This window comes from Crinia signifera, chromosome 5 (genome assembly GCF_055691185.1).
Source record: "Crinia signifera chromosome 5, ASM5569118v1, whole genome shotgun sequence".
In the NCBI taxonomy this organism is placed as follows: domain Eukaryota; kingdom Metazoa; phylum Chordata; class Amphibia; order Anura; family Myobatrachidae; genus Crinia; species Crinia signifera.
Genome location: NC_139221.1, coordinates 119324692 through 119349275, shown reverse-complemented (window position 1 = coordinate 119349275; position 24584 = coordinate 119324692). Strand labels below are relative to the sequence as shown.

At 43.4% G+C, this 24584-nt stretch overlaps 1 protein-coding gene across 5 annotated transcripts in view; it reads left to right on the top strand.

The window, feature by feature from the left end:
- Nucleotides 1-24584, top strand: part of SYCP2L (synaptonemal complex protein 2 like) — a 176545-nt gene that overhangs the window by 93056 nt on the left and 58905 nt on the right. For 4 of the 5 annotated variants that reach the window (XM_083187927.1, XM_083187926.1, XM_083187925.1 and 1 more), the window contains 7 exons: nucleotides 350-377; nucleotides 487-559; nucleotides 5643-5691; nucleotides 7905-8272; nucleotides 15630-15678; nucleotides 16542-16591; nucleotides 21078-21126. In XM_083187927.1, coding sequence (XP_083044053.1) covers nucleotides 350-377; nucleotides 487-559; nucleotides 5643-5691; nucleotides 7905-8272; nucleotides 15630-15678; nucleotides 16542-16591; nucleotides 21078-21126 — 666 coding nt within the window. The remainder of the gene's footprint in view (nucleotides 1-349; nucleotides 378-486; nucleotides 560-5642; nucleotides 5692-7904; nucleotides 8273-15629; nucleotides 15679-16541; nucleotides 16592-21077; nucleotides 21127-24584) is intronic. The other variant, XM_083187924.1, reaches the window with a different exon arrangement.

The window sequence follows — 24584 nt, the reverse complement described above, 5'->3', positions numbered from 1 at the left end:
ATGTGATACCATTCGCTGCCCCAGGATATGATGTATACTTGTGGCTATCTCCAGATTCGATTGGCACGGGACCGCGAATCGGAAGTAAATGACGTATGACACTTTTCACACAATTTATTGTCCCGATGGGTCAAAATTGGGTGAAAAAGGGCCATATCATACTAGTGAATGGGGCCTTTAAAAAATGTCTATTGGGTGCTTGAAGATGGTGATTTTAATGTTGCATATGCTGTTACAGCAATTCTGGCTATAATTTGGTGTCCTAATGTGTTTTGATGCATTTTATTTTCATATCAATATCTTTTATTTAATTATAAATGTATTTCATTTTCTTTGTGTCCTCTTTCAGAAATTGATTTATGCATCCACAAAGAAAGGTACTGCTGTAAACGATGTTCCTGAAGGTTTCTATCAACGTGTTAATTTGACTGTTGTGGTGCTTCATTTTGTTGTCATACTGACTGTCAAAATGTCATGTGTCTTCAGTAGATCCCTGCGAGGTGCCTGTTGTCGTTACTGGAGAGAATACCTCTGCATACAATCATACTGATGACACTAGGTAAGATGTGTTAGTTCATTCAAGTGTAGAATTTTTAAGTATCATTGCACCATCTAGTGGTTATACACCATAATACACAACAGGGATGACTCATGGCAATGCTTCAAAAATGCTTTTAAACAAATAAATTACATACTTGTACTAGTGTAAGGTAAAGAAAAATGTACATTCCTTACAAAACAGTTGTTCTTGATACTGCTATGTTAACCGCAAGTATAATCATTTTTTTTTAAATTAGATTTCCATTGCTTTGTACTTTGGTCACTGCTCAATGCCTCAGTTGTGTCAGGAAAGAGGGCTGATACCCACAAGGCATAAAGCGGTGACTGGATTTTGCTTCAGGATCTCCTTCTGTAATTAACCATTTGTTTCATAATGTGTTCTAACAACCCCATAGAGTCAGACCATCAAGTTACAGATTAGCATGCTTTATAAATGAAGCTCAATTGAATTAGAAATGCATATTAACATAGACATCTTATTTGCATTGACAATGTGTTTTAAAGTTCCGATCACTATTTCAAATGCTTTTCATAATTCACTGTATGTGTGTATGTTATACGATGTCAACAGTCAGAATGCATTTATCAACCTAACTGTAAATTCATGTTTTGATAATGTCACCATTAGGGAATCCAATCTCGGGGCATTTTCTCAATCCCAGGATTCAGGATCGGAAAATGCTCAATCCCATGATTCCTAGGATTTGCCCTAATAGAAAATACACCCCAGCCGCCTGCATATTTACTTTCACGTGCAGGGCGGGTGTGGCCAGGAGCCGGGTGGGTGGTTTCGTGGTCTGTTGCTGCCGGGAGCTGGGTGGGTGGTTGGGCGGTCTGTTGCTGCCTGGAACCGGGTGGGTGGTTGGGCGGGCTGATGCTACTGGTAGCCGGGTGGGTGGGCGAGGCGTTTTTGAGGGAGTCGGGCAGGACGCGAGAGAACGGTGCGGGTGGGCAGCCATCGCACCCAGGATCAAATGTCACAATTAGTGTCAACATTTAGAAAATTTCAAATTGAGCTTTCAGACTATGGGGGGTATTCAATGTTGGGTCATGGCTTTTGATCTGGCCCAACAGCCGTGACCCTGTCCCGTTCTTGATCTGCTTGACCGAGAATTTGCAGGCGGGATTCAAGGTCCCGTCTGCCGCGGGACGAGAAGGGGGCGGGAGATTGAATATCCCCTTATACAGTATGTCGACATTTTGAATTTCAAGATTCTATGTGTTAAAAGGATGCCTCCATAGCCACTTCACTCAGTAGTAGAATGGATTGATCTGGGCAAGAGATCTCTTTTGAACAAAAAGTTCGATTTATCAAAGTTCGGAGAGAAAGTATCAGCCAAAATTTACAGGAGCCTTTTGGTTCCCCAAGCTTTGATAATTACAGCTTATTGTCGATCACATCCCTATTAGCAAAACTGTGGCAGGGCATGCTGAGATTTGTAGTTTTGTAGCAACCCCCTCCTAGTGGAGTGTGTGTGTTTTGGGGAACTGACTGGTATGATTGCTAACTGTTCATTCCTGGGGTTTCTCCCAGACTTTTCATGCCCACAGCAGAGAGGCAGGAGGTTCCCCAAACTCAACTCAGTAAATATCACAATAAATATAAAAAAAAAAATATTTGGTACTTGTTTCCTAGCACGGCCACACCGATTTACATCGGGGTGGTCGTGTCGAAAAAATTGGGTCGATCGCATCGCATGCGATTTGGTCGCATGCGATGCGACCGACCGATTTTGGACCCGATTTTTTTTTTTTTAATGAAATGTAAATCGGGTCCCTGGGACCCGATTTTACATTGGATTCAATGTAAAATATTCCCAACCCCCCCAAATTTAACGGCGTACACCGCACCCCACGATAGACGCCAACCCGAAGCGTGGCGAGCGGCGGCGGTGCGCGTCCTCCGACCTTTTCATTCCCCTACTATCCACGTCGGCGTGGAGTTGAGAATAGAATAGTGTGGCAAGCGCAGCGAGCCACCGAGCCCGAAGCGTGGCGAGCGCACGCGTATACCTGTGAAGTTATACGCTTCCCCTCGCGGGGCTCGCCACGCTTCGGGCTCGGTGGCTCGCTGCGCTCGCCACACTATTCTATTCTCACCTCCACGCCGACGTGGATAGTAGGGGAATGAAAAGGTCGGAGGACGCGCACCGCCGCCCCTCGCGGGCTCGCTGCGCTCGCCACGCTTCGGGTTGGCGTCTATCGTGGGGTGACGACGGGGACATCTATAATGTGAAATGGGTCATATTGGCCCATTTCACATTTTTCACATTTTCTCACTATTTCAATGTTAAAAAATCTTTTAACATTGAAGCCTATGGAAAAATCGGGGGCATCGCGTCGGGACCATTGTTAATGGTCCCGACCGACGCGATGCCCCCGATATTTTACCTTTCCCGACACGATTTGAATGTTAAAATATTTTTTAACATTGAAGCCTATGGGGAAATCGGGGGCATCGCGTCGGTCGCGTCGTGACCATTGTTAATGGTCCCGACCGACGCGATGCCCCCGATATTTTGTCCTAGCCGGCCAAATGGACCTGATTTCAAAGGAAATCGGGTCCATCGTATGGATCGTGTACCTTAACTTAAAGGTACACGATCCATACGATTGTGGCCGTGCTAGGAAACCAGTACCAAATATTTAGTTATCAGTAACTTTTCTACTGTTTCTGGGTTTTGAAGCACAAAACCACAGTAATAAGACAGCACACACTTTAACACAATAGCATATACATCATATACTGTAATTGTGTAAGAATACCAATATTTTATATTTGCTACAATCGAAAGCTTACCCTAACTTTGTTACTAGGTAAATGTTATGTTACAACAAATAGTAGGCTATGCATTCACCCTTTTGTATATAGAAACGTTTTAAAGCTTTAAATTTATTCTAGCTAAATCACCCATACAAAACTTAAATACCACCACGTCTATGCGCATGGCCATACACGTTGGTGCACTTCCAGTTACTTGTAATGTTTTCCAGAAATAACATCCAATTTACTCGAGAACGCTTTGAGATGTATGTCCTATGAATGGTGACCATTTACTTGTAGCAATCCAAGCATGCTGACTGTATATACTTACTGGTGTAGTTGCTGGTAAATGGGTAGCCTATTCAACTTTAAATAGTTTATTTTATCTGAGCACCTCAGTTGCTATCCTCATCCAGAGTTGTATCCTGTACAGTTATTTCTTTATATACATAATATGTAATCAGCCTCAGTTAATGTTATTATATATAGTGATGCTGGTTCTCGTCCATGAGAGAGTGCTATGGTCATGAGAGAGTGCTATGGTATCCCTGAAGTCTCTCTCTGTGCTGTGGTTATATTGGTAGTCATTATCCCTTTATACAGCTCCCTCACAGGTGGAGGCACTTTTTTTGTCTGTGTACCTCCATGTGTTTTTCCTGCCTCAATGTAAGTACCTGCTCCTGTAATGTAGTTGTGCTCACTGGATCTAGCGGTGTACTCTCCCATACCCTCCAACATCTGAAGGGATGAAATCGGTACACATGTGAGAAGGGGGTGTGGGCGTGGTCACATCCCCTTTCCAAACGTGTACTGAGCATTTTTTTCCAAGATGCCTCCCACCCTCCACATCCACTGCATGCAAAGTAACCCTGCATGCACTGTGTTTACTTTTAGTCCCGCCACAGAGATAATTTAGGATTAAAACAACTCACTGACCGGCTGCATGGCCCGGCTGCTCCTGAGTCCCCTACGTCAAGGCCAACTCCCGCCACAGAGAGAAATATTGCTGTAGCGCTGCCTTACTGGCTCTGTCTGCGGCGCCCAAAAAGTCAAAAAGCGCATGCACCAGGGACGGCATCTCTAGGAGCCACTTACACAGTGGACAGCCCTAGAGTGGCAGAGCTGCGGCTCCACTGGGCTGCGTGAAGTCATGGGCGCGACGTATGCTGCCCGGACCGCAATGCTAGGTTAGATTTCTGCTTCACACCTGCCAGACCCGATCCAGACCATCCGTTTCACAAGCTTGAAGTTGGAGGACCTGAGGAATGGCCAGAAAACCGGTACAATCGGTACATTTTTTTATACAGTTGGAGGGTATGCTCTCTTTTAGTATGTGTGAGGTGTGAGTCCTGACAGACCTGTCAGTCCTCCATATTGCAGACTCTGCTTCAAAAGTTCATTAGCTGTCAGCTCTCTAAATCTGCTTTAGCACAGCTTCCGTTCTCCACAGCGCACTGATGCTGGCTCCGGCCTTGATCCTCAGATCAGTAACTCACTCACCCCTGGTCTCCAAGATGCAGCTCCCCGATAGCCACCACCCATAGTACCTCAGCAGCACTTCTCCACTATTACCTCTGGACAGGCTCCTCACAGACAGCGCCTGCTCTGTGAATAAGCACTGGGCCTTGTGCATCTCTGACTCCATCTTCTGATACTCCCTTCAAACTGTCATTGACCTTACTACCTGACACTGATCATGTGATCTTCTGTTTACCTCTTATGCGGCATCCGAGGCTGCTGGGAATTCAGTGGCTGGCGTAATATATTGCTTAGCAGAGTATTACAGTTTAATAACAGCTGAAGAGCCACAGGTTGGCAAGGCCTGCTCTATGGTGCCATTAGTCAGGAAAGTTTGGGAACCACTGGTATACTGTACACAATTGATAATTCCAGTAAATGTAAATTATTGGTGGGTAGATTTAGTTTAAGCTTCACTGCAAATCATTTAGCAGATGAAAGCAGAGCTTGTGTATGGTGACTATTACTGTATATTGCTGCCCATACACTCCCCGATACGGGCGTGCTTTTCGTGCTTAATTAGAACGCATCGCATTGCCTGTGCACACGTTGTGCATGCAATGCAATGCAATGTGATGAAAACTAAGTACAAAAAGTATGTTCAAGCACATACTTTTTGTACTGTGCGATGAGGTGCCGCGGGAGCGCACACCTCAAAGCACACATCGGGACAGCCCGCATCGCAGCGTGTATGGGCTGCTTAAGGCTTGAAATGCTTAATTCTTTTAATAGAACCAATGCTCTTGTAGCTGAAAATACCATGGTTGTTGTTGTTGGCAAACTACTTTTATTTTTGCAGGGTTGTGTCGCCCGTTGAGCAGAACAGACTTCCTGAGCAATCTACCAAGGTTTGCACTTGTTTCATATAATTGCACAATTTGCATGCAGTGTATTCAATTGTTTATAAAACAAATATATTAGATTTACCCACAAACATTTAAATATTAATTAAGGTTTCCTTCTCCTTCTCCATGGTGGCATACACAAGGTCTTGAGTCAGGATAGAAAAGAGAGAAATCTGCAGTGTACATAGGACTACTAGTTACCAGCCTGTCAAAATTAAGGAACAGCATAACCGTAAAGTCCGCATCGGCAGCTATGTGCACCCAAATGGCGCTACACTTGAATGTAGTGGGCTTCAGCACAAAAAACACCTCAGTTTCCACCATATAGGTGAGGAGCAGCATTAGCCTTTTTATTTATAGGATACAGTACCTCCCTGCTTCTTGTGTAGCCTTTCTTCTACATTCTTCCTAGAGTCAGACTAGACAGGGTTATGTTCGTTAATGGGGCTCACCTGCAGCTTTGCTGCTGCTGTGAGTAGAGATGTGCCAACGTGAACTAGGGGAAGGTGGTAGGAACGGTGTCTTCATTGGAGCTCGCAGTATGATTTTCGTTGCAACAATCTTCTTGTGTCCACTTCTGCTTATTGGGGGTTATTCTGGTTGGTGCGGTGGGACCGTGCACGGTCGGATCTGGCTTTTTTTTCGTCTGCGCATGCGTATTTTTCGCTATGCGCATGTGCGGCGACCGCTCACGGACGGGTCTCTCGAAAAAGCTTGTCCGCAAGAGCACGGTCATTGTGGGCGGCATGTGGGCATTTTTATGGGAGTGGCCGGAATAATGAGGAAATATAGGTGTAAACATGGGCGTACATGGGGGTGTGCACAAAAAAAGCACGGTGCCACAACCGCCTCGATTGGCGAACGCACCATGCATTTTGGACAAAACAGGTGGACGCCAAAGAGTGCTCCTGACCACTCTTAGAGCTACGGCATGAGAGCGGATGCCTGGGTCTGCTAATTAACGCTGAATACAAGTAAATTACATACATCTGAATGCAATAAGCCATGCTGCAGGCTATTAAGTAAAATGCCTAATTTCACTAGCTGCAAGCCACACACAGGCCAGAAATACATAGGAAGGTTCTCTTTCTACACTTTTCCACATGTAAAGGTTGGTTTATTTTTAAGTACTATTAATCCAAAAAGACCTTTCTATATGTCCAGGTAGTTATTTGTTAACCATCTACACCCTTACTGAAAGTGTGTTTTACATCTTTACAGCAGGAGACACAATTCATAGGAGTCGACATGTGTCAACTTTTTCACTGCAACACAAGTCTATTTTATTTTTTAAACACATCGACCACGTCTAACACCAACAATGAGTTATTGGGACACCATTTCTACTTGCATTGTTGGTTAAATGTCGTATGCCCATGGGCACTAGTTTGCACACAATCTCAATAATATTTGCCTGGGAGGCTCCGAGCGGAAAAGGCTGATATCTGTCCCGTGCACGTTGGCGTATGCTCATATGTACGCCAGTTGTTGGTGGCAGAGGCCTGATCCGTCCGTGCACGGTGGTGTATGCTCAAATGTACGCCACTCCCCCTTTGCCGTTGTCTGAGACCGTCCGTGTGCGGCTGTTTGGGCGGACTCATGCTCACCGTGAGAGTGCGGAAAACGCTCGGTGTGCACGTCCGTACGCACGTTTCACCGATCCGATCAGAAGAAGGCCCATTATCATTATTACTGTGCACTTTGTACTTTGTAGCACTTACATGTCTAATATTTTTTCCAAAAACATTTTTGGGGGAGTGCTACCTTAAAAAAACCCACCACCGTCTCTCCTGGGGCTGGGCAGTGTTGCTGAGTACTACATAAGCCGCCGTAAACCCAGCTGTGTGCGGCGTGACGTTACAAGGTCACGTCGCACACAGCCGGGTGGAAGGACGTGGGGGTGGCCAGCCGGAGCTGGGCTGAAGCTTAGCTCAGCCCTCAGTGGTGTTGCCCGGCACTAGGTAGCATAGACCCTGGTACTCCCGAGAATTTTCCAGGTTTGCCAGTCTGGGCACTGGAGCACAGCCCAGAGAATTCTCAGGAGTACCACATTTCTCACACCTCCAGAAGCTGCAATAAAAATGTCTGCCTGCAGATAATAGGCTTGTGTGATCGAAACAACAATTGAATTGCTCAGAAGGATGCCTAATCATTGAGGTGCCCACAGGGTGCCAGGAACAATTGAATTGGCCCCTAATGTTAACTCTGTCTTACAGGTCTTAACACCAAGCACTAGAGAAACGAAAGGACAGTCCCCAAACAAACTCCTAGCAGCAAGTTCTAGAGAAACGAAAGAACAGTCCCCAAACAAGCTCCTAGAAGCAAGTTCTAGAGAAACAAAAGGACAGTCGCCAAACAAGCTCCTAGAAGCAAGTTCTAGAGAAACGAGAGGACAGTCCTCAAACGAGCTCCTTGCATCAAACGAGCTCAAAATAACAAGCACTAAAGAAATAAAAGGACAGTCACCAAGCAAGCTCCCAGCAGCAAGCGCAAAGAAATCGAAAGGACAGCTAGCAAACAAGCTCATAACAGCAAGCACTAGAGAAACAAAAGGACAGCCACCAAACAAGCCCCCTGCGCAAAAGTACAATTCATACTTAATTCCTGTAGTTATTTTCTTTATATACAAGTTTTTGATGATTTGGTGCACCACTGTTAAAATGATAAAGTGGAGAGTAATAAACAATTAGCCCCTAACTGTCATGTACAGGCTGGGTTTGAAAAATGACAGATAGGATCTGATTGGCTGCTTGTTTAACATTCTCCACTTCTTCACTTTTTGAAGCTGGATACATCTGGTCCAGAGTGATCTATTTAAAGGTGGAATGTACAAAAAGAGGATAATATTTGAAACTGCAATTTATTAATGACTTAAGTCCAAAGAAAAATACCTAGTTAATTAGATAGCAAAATGTAATGGAAAAAATGTATAAATATCACAATATATACTTTAAATTAGGTAAGGTGCCCATACACCTTACAATTATTGTATCTCATTGCATCTTGGTTTTGTGATGAGATCAGATCTAGTACAAAAATGTGCTGCACATACTTTTTGTACTAGATTTCATCTCATCGCAAAACCAAGATGCGATGAGATGCGATATTGTATTCAATAATTGTAACGTGTATTGGCACCTGTAGCCAATCCTGTCCTCAAGATCTACAAAAAGTTAATTTGTTTCAGACATGTGGCTGTATGGTAGGAATGAATGCACCATGTTTGAAAATGTGACCGTAATGACTACAGCTGTGCACCAGCTAGGTGAATTGGAAAATGTGGACCATTGGTAGATCTCAAGGACTGGTTTGGCCACCCGTGCATTATGTCATTAAAGATCGTAAAGAAAAATGGGTACTTGTTTCCTAGCACTGCGCCCACGATTTTGATCTTACTGCATCTTATGCATCTCATCGCATGGCATACAATATAGTGGCATGCGAAGCAATTTTAAATTGTACAAGCACCCAGAGATGAGTGCTTACAATGTTAAATGCACCCCCATTGTCCACGCCACCCCCAATATCAACGCCAACCCGAAGCGTGGCGAGCAGCGGCGGTACGCGTCCTCTGACCTTTTCATACCCCCACTATCTACGTTGACGTGGAGTTGATTTTAGATAGTGTGGCGATCGCAGCGAGCCACCGAGCACGAAGCGTGGCGAGCGCAGCGGATGACTTAACATGTATTCCGCGTCGCCACACTACCTAAAATCAACTCCACGCCGACGTGGATAGTGAGGGTATCAAAAGGTCGGTGGACGTGTTCTGCCGCCCCTCCCAGGCTCGCTGCGCTCGCCACGCTTCGGGTTGGCATTGATAGTGGGGGTGGCGTGGACAATGGGGGTGCATGTAACATTGTAAGCACGCATCAGGGTTCTACAATTAAAAAATTGCCTCACATGCCATTTGCTGGCATGCGATGTTGTGCGATATTTATTGTACAATCCGTGTCATTTACCCGATTAAAGCATTGCATACCTTATGTAATGGTATGCTATGGGCGCCGTGCTAGGAAACAATAGAACACACACACACACACACACACACACACACACAATGCAGCCATGTTTGAGTATTTTTTCGGTTTAATAAATGGACAGGATATATCAGTATGATGGCAATCTCCATGACACCACCACAACTATAGACTTTGCCCAAGGGTTACAGAAACAGCACCCATCAAATTTCAAAAGTGTTTTTATTAAAATTGTTTTATTAAAATAAGCACAAAAAAGGAAAGTAGCTGCACAGCTGGTACATTTACCTGCTCTACTTTTGTGTGCTCAGCTGTGCCCAATACATTCCTTGCTGCCCTGTTCCTGTAATGCTGCTGCCATGTGTCTGCTGCCCTGTTCCTGTAATGCTGCCCTACCCCTAGTCCCCCTGTATTGCTGCCCTGTGCTTGTAATGCTGGCCTGTGATTACAATGATACACATGCCTGTAATGCTGCCCTGTGCATGTAACCCCCATCCAGTACTTTTCCTCTCTCTGACGCACTTGCAGCTTTGACAGCTGCCTCCATGTACCCAGTGTCCTTGTATCTGGCACCATATGCAGTTCCATGTTCCCCTTCACCCACAACCCTGTCCTCTGACACCTGCACCTCCCCTCAGCCAACCTGCTGCCCCCCCCCCCCGGTTTTCGATGTAATGGAACCTACTCAAAGATTCACATAGAGCAGGCATGTCCAACGTTGGCCCTCCAGATGTTATGAAACTACACATCCCAGCATGCATTGCCACAGTTTTGCTATTAGAGAATGCTAAAACTATTGCAAAGCATGCTGGGATGTGTAGTTTCAAAACATCTGGAGGGCCAACGTTGGACATGCCTGACATAGAGCATCCTAAAGTCGGGTGTCGCTGCAGAGATCAGAGTGCTTCCAGGAAGTGCAACCTGGGTAGTGCCTGGTGAGTGAGTCCTGGGGACTGGGGGCTCCTGCACCAGCGGGCCAGAGTTAGTGGCTCACCAACGCCCCCTTATCTAGCGCCCGGGATGAGTGACTCCCTAGCGGCCCCCTCCCAGTTACGACCCTGGTTTCCATGGTCACTGCTGGTATATTTGGCAGGAAAAAAAGACGGACAATTCAATATGCAGCAGTCTATGGCTGAAGACAAGGCAGTTCATACTTTATTACAAGGAAAGGGTTCATGGCCGAAGCAGACAGAATCAATCAGCTAAAAGGACAAAAGGTCGATTTTACACCCATCAAGCAGGAGGTGGCTACCAGGACTAGTACAAAATAAAACCTTGTAAAGAGGGTGAATAGAAACTCACCCCCTCGTCAGAGAATGCTCTGACTGTCATTTTCTGTTATGCATTTGTATCTTCAGAATAACTGAACAAAAAAATATAAAGATGAAATTCTGATCGCAAGTCTACCCACTGCACTTCAGTTACAGCTGACACTCTTAGCACTGCAGTGGTTACCTATGGCAGTGTGACGACTACCCTTCAGTTCGCATAAACAGCCAAAATACATCATTCAGCGTCCATGTCGACTATGTAGAAATTTAGGGGGAAAAAGGGGGGAAAAACCCCATGTCTACTTTCCTTCCATGTTGACTTAATGTTTATGTCGACCTAATGACTGTCGACCAACTTGCTGGAGACCTAATGATCCATACCTGTACATATTGAGAAGTGATTTTCTCTGTCTTTTTCATTTTACTCACTTATCTCCTGTTTTGTGTATGTACCCTGAGGTTAGTGTCTGAATGAAGATACTGATGAAAGATGTACTAATCCTCGGAGAGTGATAGAAGCTTCCAAACAATCAGCTCCTAGCTGTCATGTTACAGTCTGTGCTTCAAAAATGCCAGGAGCTGAATGGTTTAAAAATGTATCTCTCTGCAATTAATCACAACTGGGAGTAGGATCAGTATCTCTTTGGAAATGCTGACTGCAGCTGCGGAGAGCAGTAACAGGGAGCCCTTTGGCAATGCTGCAAGAGAAGAGCTGTAGGTAGACAAGGGTAGGTTACACAAAATAAGCTGACTGGCCATTTACCCCCAGTAAACCAACAGGGGTGCAGCCTATCTGGGTTCTGGTTCACTCGCAAAAGTAAAGTCTCTCTCTAATGGGCGGGGGGGGGGGGGGTGTCATGGGTGTTTATATTGTAGTAAATAATGGCTGCTTTATTTTTCCGCTGCAATATAGATATCAGTTTGAAGTACAAGCCCCACCCAAATCTAACTCTCTCTGCACATGTTACATCTGCCCCACCTGCATTGCACATGATTTTGTCCATTAGAGAGAATTTAATTTGCAGGTCCCAAGTCCCTTTAAAGCTGTCCTGTTTTCACTGAACCCCTGTGTATTTTCAGGAGACATTTTTTTTTTCTGGCAAACAAATTAGATCGCCCCAAATAAAATATTGTAGATACATTTGATAAATCTATGTTTCTTTGGCGCTAATAGCTTTAATACCCACCAAAGTGTTCCAAAATGGTGATGCCCTTGAAAGAAGATAACTGTAACCCAGTAATTAAACACACTACTGTGTATAAACTGACGGAACCACACGAGGTTCTGAGCAATATGATGCTTCCTGGCGGTTTTTAACAGAACTACTAAACAGTAAATCCTCGATAAAATATATTATAGGCTTCCCAGCAGCTTATAAGTTAAGGCAAGTATTTTAATGTCTATCCTCTGAATAATACTATTTTACTTATCTCATTTTGTGAGTAAGGTATTTGTCCTATTGGCTATTACATACCCTCCAACATGACCCATTCCATTAGGTACAAATGCTCTGTTCCTGGACTTCCCTGCCAGTGGCAGTTACAGAGGTGGGGCTGCCAGCACAGTCCAAAATTCAAAGAGGGGGAGTCACATCAACTGCCAGTGAGTCCAGGACAGTGATGTTTGGAATGGCAGTAGGTGTGGCTCCCCTTTTTGAATATTGGACTGTGCTGCAGGCTCACATCTGTAACTGCCACTGGTAAGGAAGTCCAGGAACAGAGCATTTTGTATCTAATGGAATGGGCCATGTTGGAGGGTATGCTATTACCTAGTCAGACATTATTTTTATAAATTACTCCCATTCATGTGAACCAGAGGTATAACCCAGATTTACAGTGTCAGAGGCACCATCTTCAGTGTATTATTAAACACATTTTCTGTGTTTAATCATGTTCAAGCCAGAGAGTCCTATTTCCTGTCATACAGTGCTCTTTCTAACGTGTGGTGAGAAACTGGTTTCTCAGCTGGCAGCGGTCTTCTCCCAAAAATATCTGGTCATGCTACCTTGATTCTCATGCCACCTTGATCTCATGCCACCTTGATCTCATGCCCGGGTCTATTTACTAAGCCTCAGATGGAGATAAAGTGGATGTAGAAAAAGTAACATCCAACCAGCCCCTAACTGTCCATTTTCAAACTTAGCCTGTGACTTGCAGGTGCTTTGTCTCTGTCCACATATCTCCACTGGAGGCTAAGTACATAGAGCCCACAGTCACTAATGTAGTGTTCCTATTGCCATAGAAAGTTACTGAGGTACTGTTTATCATTTTACTTACACATGCTATATAGACGTGTCAACATATGAAACTTTGAAGTACACCTACAGCATCAGGGAACCTAGAAATTCTAAAGAAGGTGCTCACATCCATTTCTAAAATCTTTTGATATGGCATTTCTAGGTGTACTTAAGTATTCTTGGGATGGGTTCTCCCTTTTTATTGCCATTTTTTCCCTTCTATGATAGGAGTGGCATTGTCTGACTGATCACATAAAGCCTTGTCCTACAGGAACTGCTAACCATGCAACAGGGCATACCCACAGTTCTAGCACATTAATTTAGAGTGACCTCTGCTTTTCCCAAGACTCTTTAGGACATTGCACCTTATCCCAAAAGATTGACATATGTCATGACCAAGGTCCAATCCAAGACCAAGAAGTGACATCCCCTTGGCAAGTTAGATAGTGAAGCAATCAAATCAAGATCTGATCAGCTGAAAGGAACATCCTTGTCAAGACAAGGATATCATTACCTCCATGTAAGCAGAATGTGATGGAGTCCTGAAATAAAAAATGAGCATACGTTACCTTGATTGTGTCTACCTGCCATCTTCCCTTGTGGCTTCATGCACAGCAGAATAGACACCCAGACCAGGTGCAAATGGGACTGTACTAAAGAGAAGTGCCATAAACACGTTGACAAAACATGTTGAATAGAACCTACAGAAAGACCATCCTCTGATCTGGAATCAGGTGGAATTTAGGAACGTTGAGAATCCAACCATGTTCATCCAAAGTCAGTACACCCTCATGCTGAGGGTCCAAATAAGATATGATCTTGATACCCCTGTTGTGCAGCAGGGTGATTGTTGGGGCCATGATCCTGGCGAAGACCCATGGAATGGTGGAAATAGCAGGACCTGTAAATGGGATTAAATGGCAATTCAAAGCATTTTGTAGTTCCCAGATGGAAACCTGCAAATAGGCATTGTTGTTTTTAAGAGAGTGTAGAGATTCCATCATGAATTTCTGCACCTAAAAGTAAGCATTGAGCTGTGCTTAATGGCTTAGAATGGGATACAAAGACCAATCCAGTTTCTGCACCAGAAACAGATTGGAGTAAAACTCCAAGCCTCCTTGATGTGCAGGAACCACAATGCCGGACATCCAGAAAGAATACATGACCAGCAATAAGGCAGCCAGGCATGAACAAAAATAGATCAGGACCCACTAAATCCAGCATGTATCCTCGAGACAGGATACCCCAGAAAGCGACAGGTTCATAGTTAGCCAAGGCTCGATGATTCATTTACCTGATACCTTAGAAAAGGTAATGGAGCCATAATTGCTGGAAAAGTAAATGCAGGCTATTATAGAAAGGTCAAAGTTGCCGGTGCACAAATCAAACTCCCAATTTAATGAATATTGCAATAAAATTTTGCATTTTTAGCGAGGTTCATAAATAAGCGAAGAACCTCGCTAAAAATGCAAAATTTTATTGCAATATTCATTAAATTGGGAGTTTGATTTGTGCGCCGGCAACTTTGACTTTGTATGCAGTTCTACTGAAAGGTCTCTGCATGGTCGCACCTCTCAATTGGTGTGCACCCCAGGACCCCACCCCTGTATATTATAGAAAGGTGTTGGAACACACAGAACATTTCAGCTTGCTGCATAATGGGCTGTGCAGAACCATGCATATCCATGCTGATCCCTGTCCAGCTCCAAAAGCGCCTACAATGGGCATGTAAGCATCAGAAAGGATCATACCGTAATGGAAGCAGGTGGCTTGATCTGATCGTGTTTTCTTTTACATGATGCGGTTGGCTGGGTGCGCATGCGTCCTTTACATTTGGAAGAGATGGCACCAGGATTCATGGTCATCAATTGAATTTCAAACTGAATGCTACAATACATATTCTGAAAGATATAAAAGGAAGTACAGAAAACCTAAAAACTGAAAGGATTATTTAAGCCAGTTTCAAGATTCCTCTTTACTAGTAATCAGTATAAAAGAAAGTGGAAACACTAATGGTCAGATGTAGATTTTTCTGTAAACCGGGGAGAAAGTACCGTATGTGGAAACATGTACTGGGCAAGATGTATTAACTGTAGAGGCCTTGAATTATTTAAATTTCCACTTCTTTTTTTTATTTTTTTATTTTATTATGGTGATATTAAATGCATTATGTCTTACAGGGTGATTTCCCACCGGTTGTTGGGCCAGATGTACTAAGCTTAAAAAGTGATAAAATGGAGAGTGATCAACTATCAGCCAATCAGCTGCTCACTGCCATTATCTCTATCTATCACGCAGCATTCTCCCTTGTGATATTTGATATGCTTGTGTAGGGTATTATGGGAGGCCAGTGTATCTAATTAGCCATTATCTTTCTATGTTTGCATGGAGGAAGTGAGTGAAGACAAGAGATGTAGATACATCGGTTATCTTGCACTTTTCCTCTTTTGTAGATCTGAGTTTGACTTTGCAGATTCACCAGAGTCTGTCCCATATATCAAGGTAAAATATCTTGAATTTTAATAAATGTAGAAAAAATATATTTGAATAAAGCTTGCACTTTTTTTAAATAAAATACACACTTAGCCATTCTTGCTTAAGCATCGAGCCAAATTCTGCAAAATTGCAAAAAGTAGTATTCTATGTAAAGGTTTTCATTGGAAACAAAATTTAATTTAAACACATGCAATTAATACAAATAATACATTTGAAAACCTACCACATTAATTGAGGGCCCCATACTTGTTGGAATGGGGCCTAGTACTTGTATTACAAAAGAGCTGCGGATGCTAGATATAGCATCTGCAGTCCTTTTCTGCTCTGTATACATACTCTGTATATGTACTTTCACACACAATATACAAGTGACATATATAGAACATTAATCAGCACAGTCTCAGCGTGCAACTAAGAAACATTTTTGGCAAAAAAAAAAAAGTCTTACGTTGGCAGAGTTGCACGGAACCAGATGTTACACTTACACCAATGTATGAGGACACATCTATCTATCTATCTATCTATCTATCTATCTATCTATCTATCTATCTATCTATATATATATATATATATATATATTAATAATTATGGTTACGCACTGTAAACAGTGTTGTTTCTTTTATAATAAATTGTTAATTCTATTTATGTTAGTGATGCTGTTTGTTTTAAGCACCACCCTAGTTTTTTTTTTTTATATCTCATGTGTATGTTAATCATTTTCCATGGTTTCCAAACTTTGCATTTGAATCTGGCTTCACTCAAATTTATATTTGACTATTCATTCTGGTGACCTTGGTACATTACTGCTCTTTGTGGCTTGGCTATACTAAACATTCATATTTATAAAGATTGTCATAACTTTATTCCAGGTGTCTAATGCAGAGGAGTTCATTTTCACAACAGTGTCTTCTTCCAACAGGTATTATAGTATTCACAATCTAGATACACTATACAGTACTAAAACAGACTTATATATATTTAAAGATGCCTAAACATATATGAATGTAGCTGTGCAAATTAGAGAACAAAATGGATGCATCTCCTGAAGCAAAGTAGGGCCTGACCACATTCTTCAAGTTTCCAGAGACCTATTAATATTTATTTGAAACATACAAAGGAAAAGTGTTTCAAATGAAATGTATATTTAAGGTATGACACTAGTGAGTATATAAGGTATTACCAGTTATGTATATACTACACAGATTCCATAGTGCTTTGGAGAGCATTTTGTCATTCATACCTGTCTCTGCACCAGTGGAGCTTACAATCTATTCCAAATCACATGTACACACCCACATATACACCAGGAATAATTTTGTTACTTTGAATCCAGTTATGTGTTTTGATTTGGGGAGAAAAACGGAGTACATGTCTTGTGTCTAATTTGTTGTGGTTGTCATTTATAATATTTATTTAATACAGTTTTACAGGTTATAGATTTACAGATTTTAGAGTCCTGGCCTATCAGTCATGGAGGCAGTCTAGATTTTGTTCCCATGCTGTCACTTTTAACTAGTGCAGGCGATAATGTGATGTAGTGTTCCTAGTTCCGATATATTTTAATATAATGCAGGCACACCACTATATACACTAAAGCTGTTAAACTGGCTAGATATTCTAAAAAAAACAGTAGTATATAACCTAGTAAAAGGGACGCTTTCTTTTCTTTTTTTTAACAATATTCTTTATTATCTAAATGACCAGAGCAATATATGAAATACAAATCGCATTAGTAGTATCACACATAGGGGCAGATGTATTATAGCGGCGCTTATCACGCCGCTATAATACTTCCTGCTTTACCTCATTAGCGAGGCGAAGCAGGAAGGGACATCGACAAGATGTATTAACTCTCCCACGTGCTAACTCCCCCCTCCGACGATGGACCCTCCTGGAGATAGCGCATCAGTTTACACTAATGCGCTCTCTCCTGTCCCCCGGCCGTCTCGACTGGGCATGCGCGGGATCTCGCTGCTCATGCGAGATCCCCAGCGCAGCCCACAGCTACTAGCAGGAACAGCGCTGTCCCTGCTGTTTAGATAGGGCTTCACCAGCCTGATGCTGGCGAAGCCAAAACCAGCAGCGGGCGGAACGGAACTGTTCATACATTCGGCCTGCTATCATTTAGATGCCCCTGTCATTTACCGCACGCTGGCTCCTTCTTACTTGGGGGAGAAGCGGTATAGTGCACATAACGTGCGCGGATACCCCTTCTCCCCATTACAACACTTCATACATCTGCATACCCTCCAACATGACCTATTCCATTAGGTACAAAATGCTCTGTTCCTGGACTTCCCTGCCAGTGGCAGTTACAGATGTGAGCCTGCAGCACAGTCCAATATTCAAAAAGGGGAGCCACACCAGCTGCCATCCCAAACATCACTGAGAGTTGATGTGACCTCCCCTCTTTGAATATTGGACTGTGCTGTAGGCTCACATCTGTAACTGTCACTGGTAGGGAAGTCCAGGAACAGAGCATTTTGTACCTAATGGGATGGGTCATGTTGGAGGGTATGCATCTGCCCCATAAATAGATGATCTACAGTATATAAAGAAGCATATAAACACATAATAAACATTCCAAATTACTATTCGGACCTGTTATACACAGCCAACCGCAGTGGGGTTATGCCATTTTATAACCATTGTGTATTGCGGAGTCATTTCCACAATTGTTCCCTAACTTATGGGGATAAAGTGGCAGTGTAAGTTTCCCACGTTTAAAAAAAAAATTCCATATTCTTTTCTTTTTTTCCATGAAAGCTTCTAGCCAATGCATCCTGAAAATGAGTTTTTAAAAATGGCACCTGAAAATGATGGAATGGTTGGATGTATTCACTTTTGTAAGATGCATACTTAAGGCCCCCATATACTATGCGATTCCGGTGGATCGGGATGAGAAATCGGCCCAAATGTGACTTCCAATCTGATACTGGAAATCATACTTGCTGCACGTAAGATTTCCGCGTCAGACCCCCAAACGCATAGAGTGGGGATCGCATGCGATAAATCACATTCAGAAGTACCACATGCGATCCTGCTGCCCAGGAAGGTCCCGGGGCGGCGCAAGGGAGATTGGATGTGACTTCTACGAAGGGAGAAGTCGCATAGTGTATGGGGGCCTTTAGACAACGCAGATTTTCTCAGCTATTTTACAGTGGTTTATAAATAAATGAATCATGGGATTGGGAATAAATGGTGGCATCTACAAATAAAGCTAATGACAACATCAGAAATACTAAGTGATGAGGTTTTACTCCAATTATGTGCACAGTGGTTCCGGATTAAAAGGTCTACAGTGTCTAGATAGACCATCAATAGGTCAACACCAAAAGGTTGACACATGAAAATGTCTACAGTTTTTTTAGGGTTTGTTGTGTCAATGGCGAGACCAGAGCACGTGGACCCCCAATTAGTGTAGCATGTAACCTTACATGGCTTGCTTCGCTGTCCATTCCCAATTGGCATGAACGTGGATGTTAAAGTATGAAAAGTCCCCCCAAAAAACACGAAAAACTCATGTAGACTTTTTATGTGCTTACCATTGTCTGTGTCGACCTTATGTTCTTTGACCCTTTGTCAGTATCAACCTTGTGCATGTCAAACTTTTGTCAGCATCGACCTATTGACTGTCTTTCTAGACACTGTCGACCGTTCCCTTGGAAACCATGGACAGCAGAGCAGAAGCAATTGATGCTCTTTCTATTACTTAAGTTAAGGCCCCATCCACTAGTGCGATATGGCCACTTTTTATGCGATTTCAGATGCATTGCTGCAAATGATCGCATAAAGTGACACATTGCATGTCATTTACCTGCAATTGCGATGTGAGGCATGTTCCCATGCGCCTCGCATCGCAGATCCTACAGGCTGGCATGAATATTTGTCGTGGTCCCTGCTAGGATCGCGTGAGATACATTGTATGCAAAAGGGCAGCATACAATGTATTTTATGCATTTCTGTTCACTGGGAGCTGCCAGGTGATACCCCTTTCACACTGCAGCTCTTAAATGATATATTGCCATTTTTTTGCCTTTTTAAAATGTTTAGAGCTGCAGTGTGAAAGCTCCAGGGTGCTTTACCCGTTTAAGAAATACCGGTATTTCTTAAACGGGTAAAAAGCAGTGTCCTATATGTTTCAGACACGTTTTTTTTTTTGGCAGTGTGAACGGGTCTGAAACAGTATTTAGGACCCGGACAGTAGTGATCACTGAGCTGGTCCCACTCTGTGCATATCTAATGAGCGGGAGCCAGTGCAGTGAATATTTAATGAGCGGGTCCCCGCCCCCTGCATATGAAATGGGCGGGTCTGCTCATTACATATGCGGGGGACGGAGACCCGCTCATTAAATATTCACTGCACTGGCTCCCGCTCATTAGATATACACAGAGTGGGAGCTCAGTAGCGATAAGTGTGCCGGAGCCCGCCGGCCGCTCCACACCCCTTTCTGCCTGCTGGATCCCCCGGACTCCCAGTGTCACCGCTGCTAGCCAGCTCCACCTGGGGCCTGCCTCCCCCTCTGTACTCCCCTCTGCGCCAGACTCCGCCATGTTCCCGGGGCAGCCGTACATTTGGTAAACGGCATCATTGCCGATCAGTGGCCGCGTGCTTTCACACCGCAAACCTGCTTATCCATACATATATAATACCGGGTACTATGTGCGGTGTGAATGGGACATTAACCTGCATGGACCCGTTTTAAGTAACATTTTAAATACCGGGTCGAAGCAGGTTTTGCGATGTAAAAGCAGCATGAGATGGCAGGGTATCGCATAAGAGGTACCGAATGTGATACCTAGCACGAGTGGATGGCCACAGTTAGTTTCCCATCTTTCCTGAGTTGTAACATTACACAAAGTAAAGGTAATTGTGGTACCACACATTTGTGCTGAAGACTATTTGTTACACAGGTGAGCCATTACAAGTTTTAAAAGGAAAGGGGGTTGGGAGCATAGTACTGTAACATCTGCAGTTCAGGCTTGAATGAGGAGAATACTGGAAAGTGGCATTTACTCTTCTGCCATTTGGATCATATTACAGGATACTGCAGCGAGAAGGAGTCCATGCCAAGTAGTTATTAGGCTGCTGGTTTAGAGAGTTATGCTTCTACCGGATATTGAACCTGAGTTTTGTCTTTGGATGGGCAATCTTGAGGTGTTTGTTGTGAATGACATTAGTAAGGACTTGGGGAGTGCAGTGATGCCTCCTTCCAGCGACACTGTATAATGAAGAATTCATGACCTGTTGGTGGTAACTGAGGACTTGGTTTTAGAACCTCCGGGTTAAAGAATAAATAATGCATTGATCATATAGAGTTCATACAATAGATTGATAAGCATATTGTATGCATATCATATTGTGATAATAATTAGAAATTAATGTTTGATTTTGTTTATCACAGGAATAGTGAGGATACGAGAAGAACCAGGTCACAAGATTCCAACAAAAAGGTATTCCTAGTTTTCCCTTCCAAATAGCCAATGGTGCCACTAGGAAGTTTTGACTGATGCAAGTGCCAGTCAAAGCAGCAGCAAGAGGGAGAGCGCAATTTGTCATAATTATAATACATTCAATACATACATTTTTGGGAAAATGGAACAAAAAACACTCCTTGTTAGTCATCAGATTCTGCCTCATGCCCAAACCTTCCACCAGCTCAAAATATATGATGTGCTAGTGCCACACTGCATGGCCCAATTCATATTCCACACTGCGTGACCCAAGTTGATTATTTGCCCAAATTGATCATCTGACACACACACAAAAAATTGAATGCTGGCGCGCTCTCAAACTTACTAATCAGGCCGGCCCAACCAAACCACTCCACTAGTGGAATATAGCAAGTAAAGTGTTTGGTAAGTGCTAGCTTTTACTAATGTGGTGTCTTGGGGTGGTTCGTTTGGGCTGGCCTAGGGGTATCCCATGCCCTGGACTTGAACCTTTACAATTTTAGGAACCTAACCACAATGTATCTTGGACGTGGTGTGTAGCTTTTGGGCAAACTTATGCAAAGAACCTCCCTTTTACTTGATGATAAATTTGCTAAATGTATTCTGATTAGTAATGTTGAGAGTGCACCTGCTTTTTTTTTTTTTCTTTTGTGTGCTGCATTACAAGTCTCAGCATGGGAGCATATCTCTTTATTACTACTTATGATGTGTAGTCTAAATCCCCCTTATATAGTATATGACCCAAAAGGATATGTGTCGCACAGTATGGCCCAGTGTGATATTATGAAACACAGTATTGCTCAAATTCATAGTATACAATGAAGTATGACCCAAAGAATGCAACACAGTACTGCTTCAAACAGCAAGAAAAAACTGTAGGTGTATTCCAACTATGGCATAAACACTAGAGGACAGTGCCAGGGTAGAAAGTGAAGTAAACAGTTGCATACAAAACAGGTGCTGGATAACTCGCTGACAGTCACGATAGGGACCAACAAGGGCTATTCTTTCTCGTGGGGTTCCACAGCCCTCATAGAGGCAGAATAGAACCTGTGGTAAGCGAAATGAGCCACTAAGCCTGCAGCATTGCCCGCAAGGTAAGTTTTTGCACTTCCCTCCCAATCGGCATACCGGCGGTCTGGATTTTGAAGTAGTTATACTGTCTGCCAGGATCTCAAGTATACCGAACACAACAGTGAAGGCATTCAGGCTCTGAGCTCAGTTGAGGATACAATGCGTGCTATTGGGAAAATTCAGCATCCACCGCAGATTGGTGAAAACCACTATTAAGCAATTTTTGCTAATCCTTATCATGTTCAACCCCCGTAAACTGCAGACTTATTCAGGAAAATGCAACTGCAGCCTGTGACTGCGGGGGAAGGCCACACAGTGTTGGGGGGAGCAGTCCAGACAAAGGAGGATCATCCGGACAGTTTGTAGGGTGTGTCAGGATTCGCAGCTAGGTGTAGGGGGACCCGGCATGGGGGGTGACTTTACTCTGTGCTGAGCTGCCTCCTCGTGCTTCTGGATGGAGTTGTAGTTCTGTGAATTCTTGTAAACATAGAACTAATGCTGATTAGGCCTTAAGGTGCCCATACACAGTACATTTTTTTATGTGCGATGAGATGCCCGCTCCCGTCCCACAGCTCAAAAAGTATGTGCTGCACATACTTTTTGTACTAGATCTCATTGCATTGCATTACAAAATGAGATGCGATGAGATGCGATATTGTACCGTGTATGGGCACCTTTAGAAGTGAAGCTTTCCACATCTGTTTTAGCAGACACACTTTGCTGTACTTCATGTTAGTTAGGATGTCCTTCCATTGTGGAATGAACAAGCTGCTCTTGCTTTGGGACTAGCAGTGCACAGCTCCCACAGGGAAACACTAGATGATACTGTATATCATACAGTAGACCTATTTCAGTTGCAGTTTTGTGAAACTTTGCTGGGCTGCTGAGGGGAGGGCGCCATCCTGGCGTGTGTATGGAATGCCTGACTGGATGCCCTAACATTTTCAGCCAGTGTGCTCGCAATGCATTTCTAAACCAAAGTAGCAAATTAGTAAATTTTAGAAAGAAGTTGGCTGTAGCTATTAGTGTAAAGGTCTTGAATTGCACAGCTTGATACATAAAGCTGCCAGATTGCAGCTACTTAAGAAACCTGTGGTATCTGAGATCTAACGCGGGCATTGAAAATACATGTTGGGGCCTTTAAAGTGGTGCCGAAAACCTGCAAGCAGCATTTTTCTGACGTTTTCACCAAAATTACTTTGGTACTTTTCACCACTAGTTTCATTATCCAGTTGAAAGAAGCAGCAGAGCATCTACTTGTTAGGTCAGTATCTCTGTATTCATCTATTATATAACACAGCCATTGTCTAGCGCACGGGTTGCTAAACCGGTCCTCAAGATCTACTAACAGTTAATGTTTTTCAGGCAATCTGTGGATCTGTAGTAGGAATGCAGACCCTTGGTAGATGTCGCGGACTGGTTTGCCAACCCTGGTCTAGCGCATACTCTGTAGAGTACTGGAGGGAGGACCGTATAACCTCGTAACTCTCCCTGGCTGTCCTGGACACAGCCTTTCCCCTCCCCTGTTTTAAGTACTCTATTTGTAAGTTTCTTTCCAACTTCTTTATCTGGCTTACAATACCTTCAGCTGAGTACACACACGCAGATATCTGCCAACCCCGCTGTTGTGCGAACGCACACACAGATTGCCATTCAATGTGTCTGCTGTGATATCACAACTGAATGGGCATTTGTCTATACTTGTCCAGTAGAGTGATCAGTCACCAGCGCTACATGCAGCAAGACTAGGGGCCCATACATACTGCCAGATGTGCTCCTATATCTTCAGATATATTAGGGGTCCGCTATGCTGCATGGCTGATGCAATATGTCTGAATTAAGTTTTTCAGACAAAAATACCTGCCAACTCGCACACAGTATATCATTCCTGCTATAGAACAGACAATATTTAGGGGTCTATGTACTAAGCCCTGGACATAAAGTGGGTTGAGTTAAAATATCAGGCAACCTGCTTCTAACTGTCATGTTACTGGCTGTGTTTGAAAAATGACAGAAGCTGTTTGGTTCTTAATAATTGTCCACTTTCTCTCTCCCTACAAGGCTTAGTACGTATGCCGCATAGTTCAATGTGTACCTACTGGAGATAAAGTTAACCAGACCCTAACTGCCATTTTTCAAATGTTCTTGTTATCACTGATACATGGTACTCAAGCCAATTGCCTCCTAAAGTTGGGTACACACTTACAGATTTAGCTGTCCAGTTTTTCTGGTTGGAAACCAGATCTGGTAATATATGGGAGCAAATGAGAAATTGCTTCAAACACTAATATATGGTTCATATTTACCTAGTTTTCAGCTACACTAAATGACCTGTTTCATGCCTGCAAAATAATTAAGGTGGACAAATCTTATGAGCACGCCAC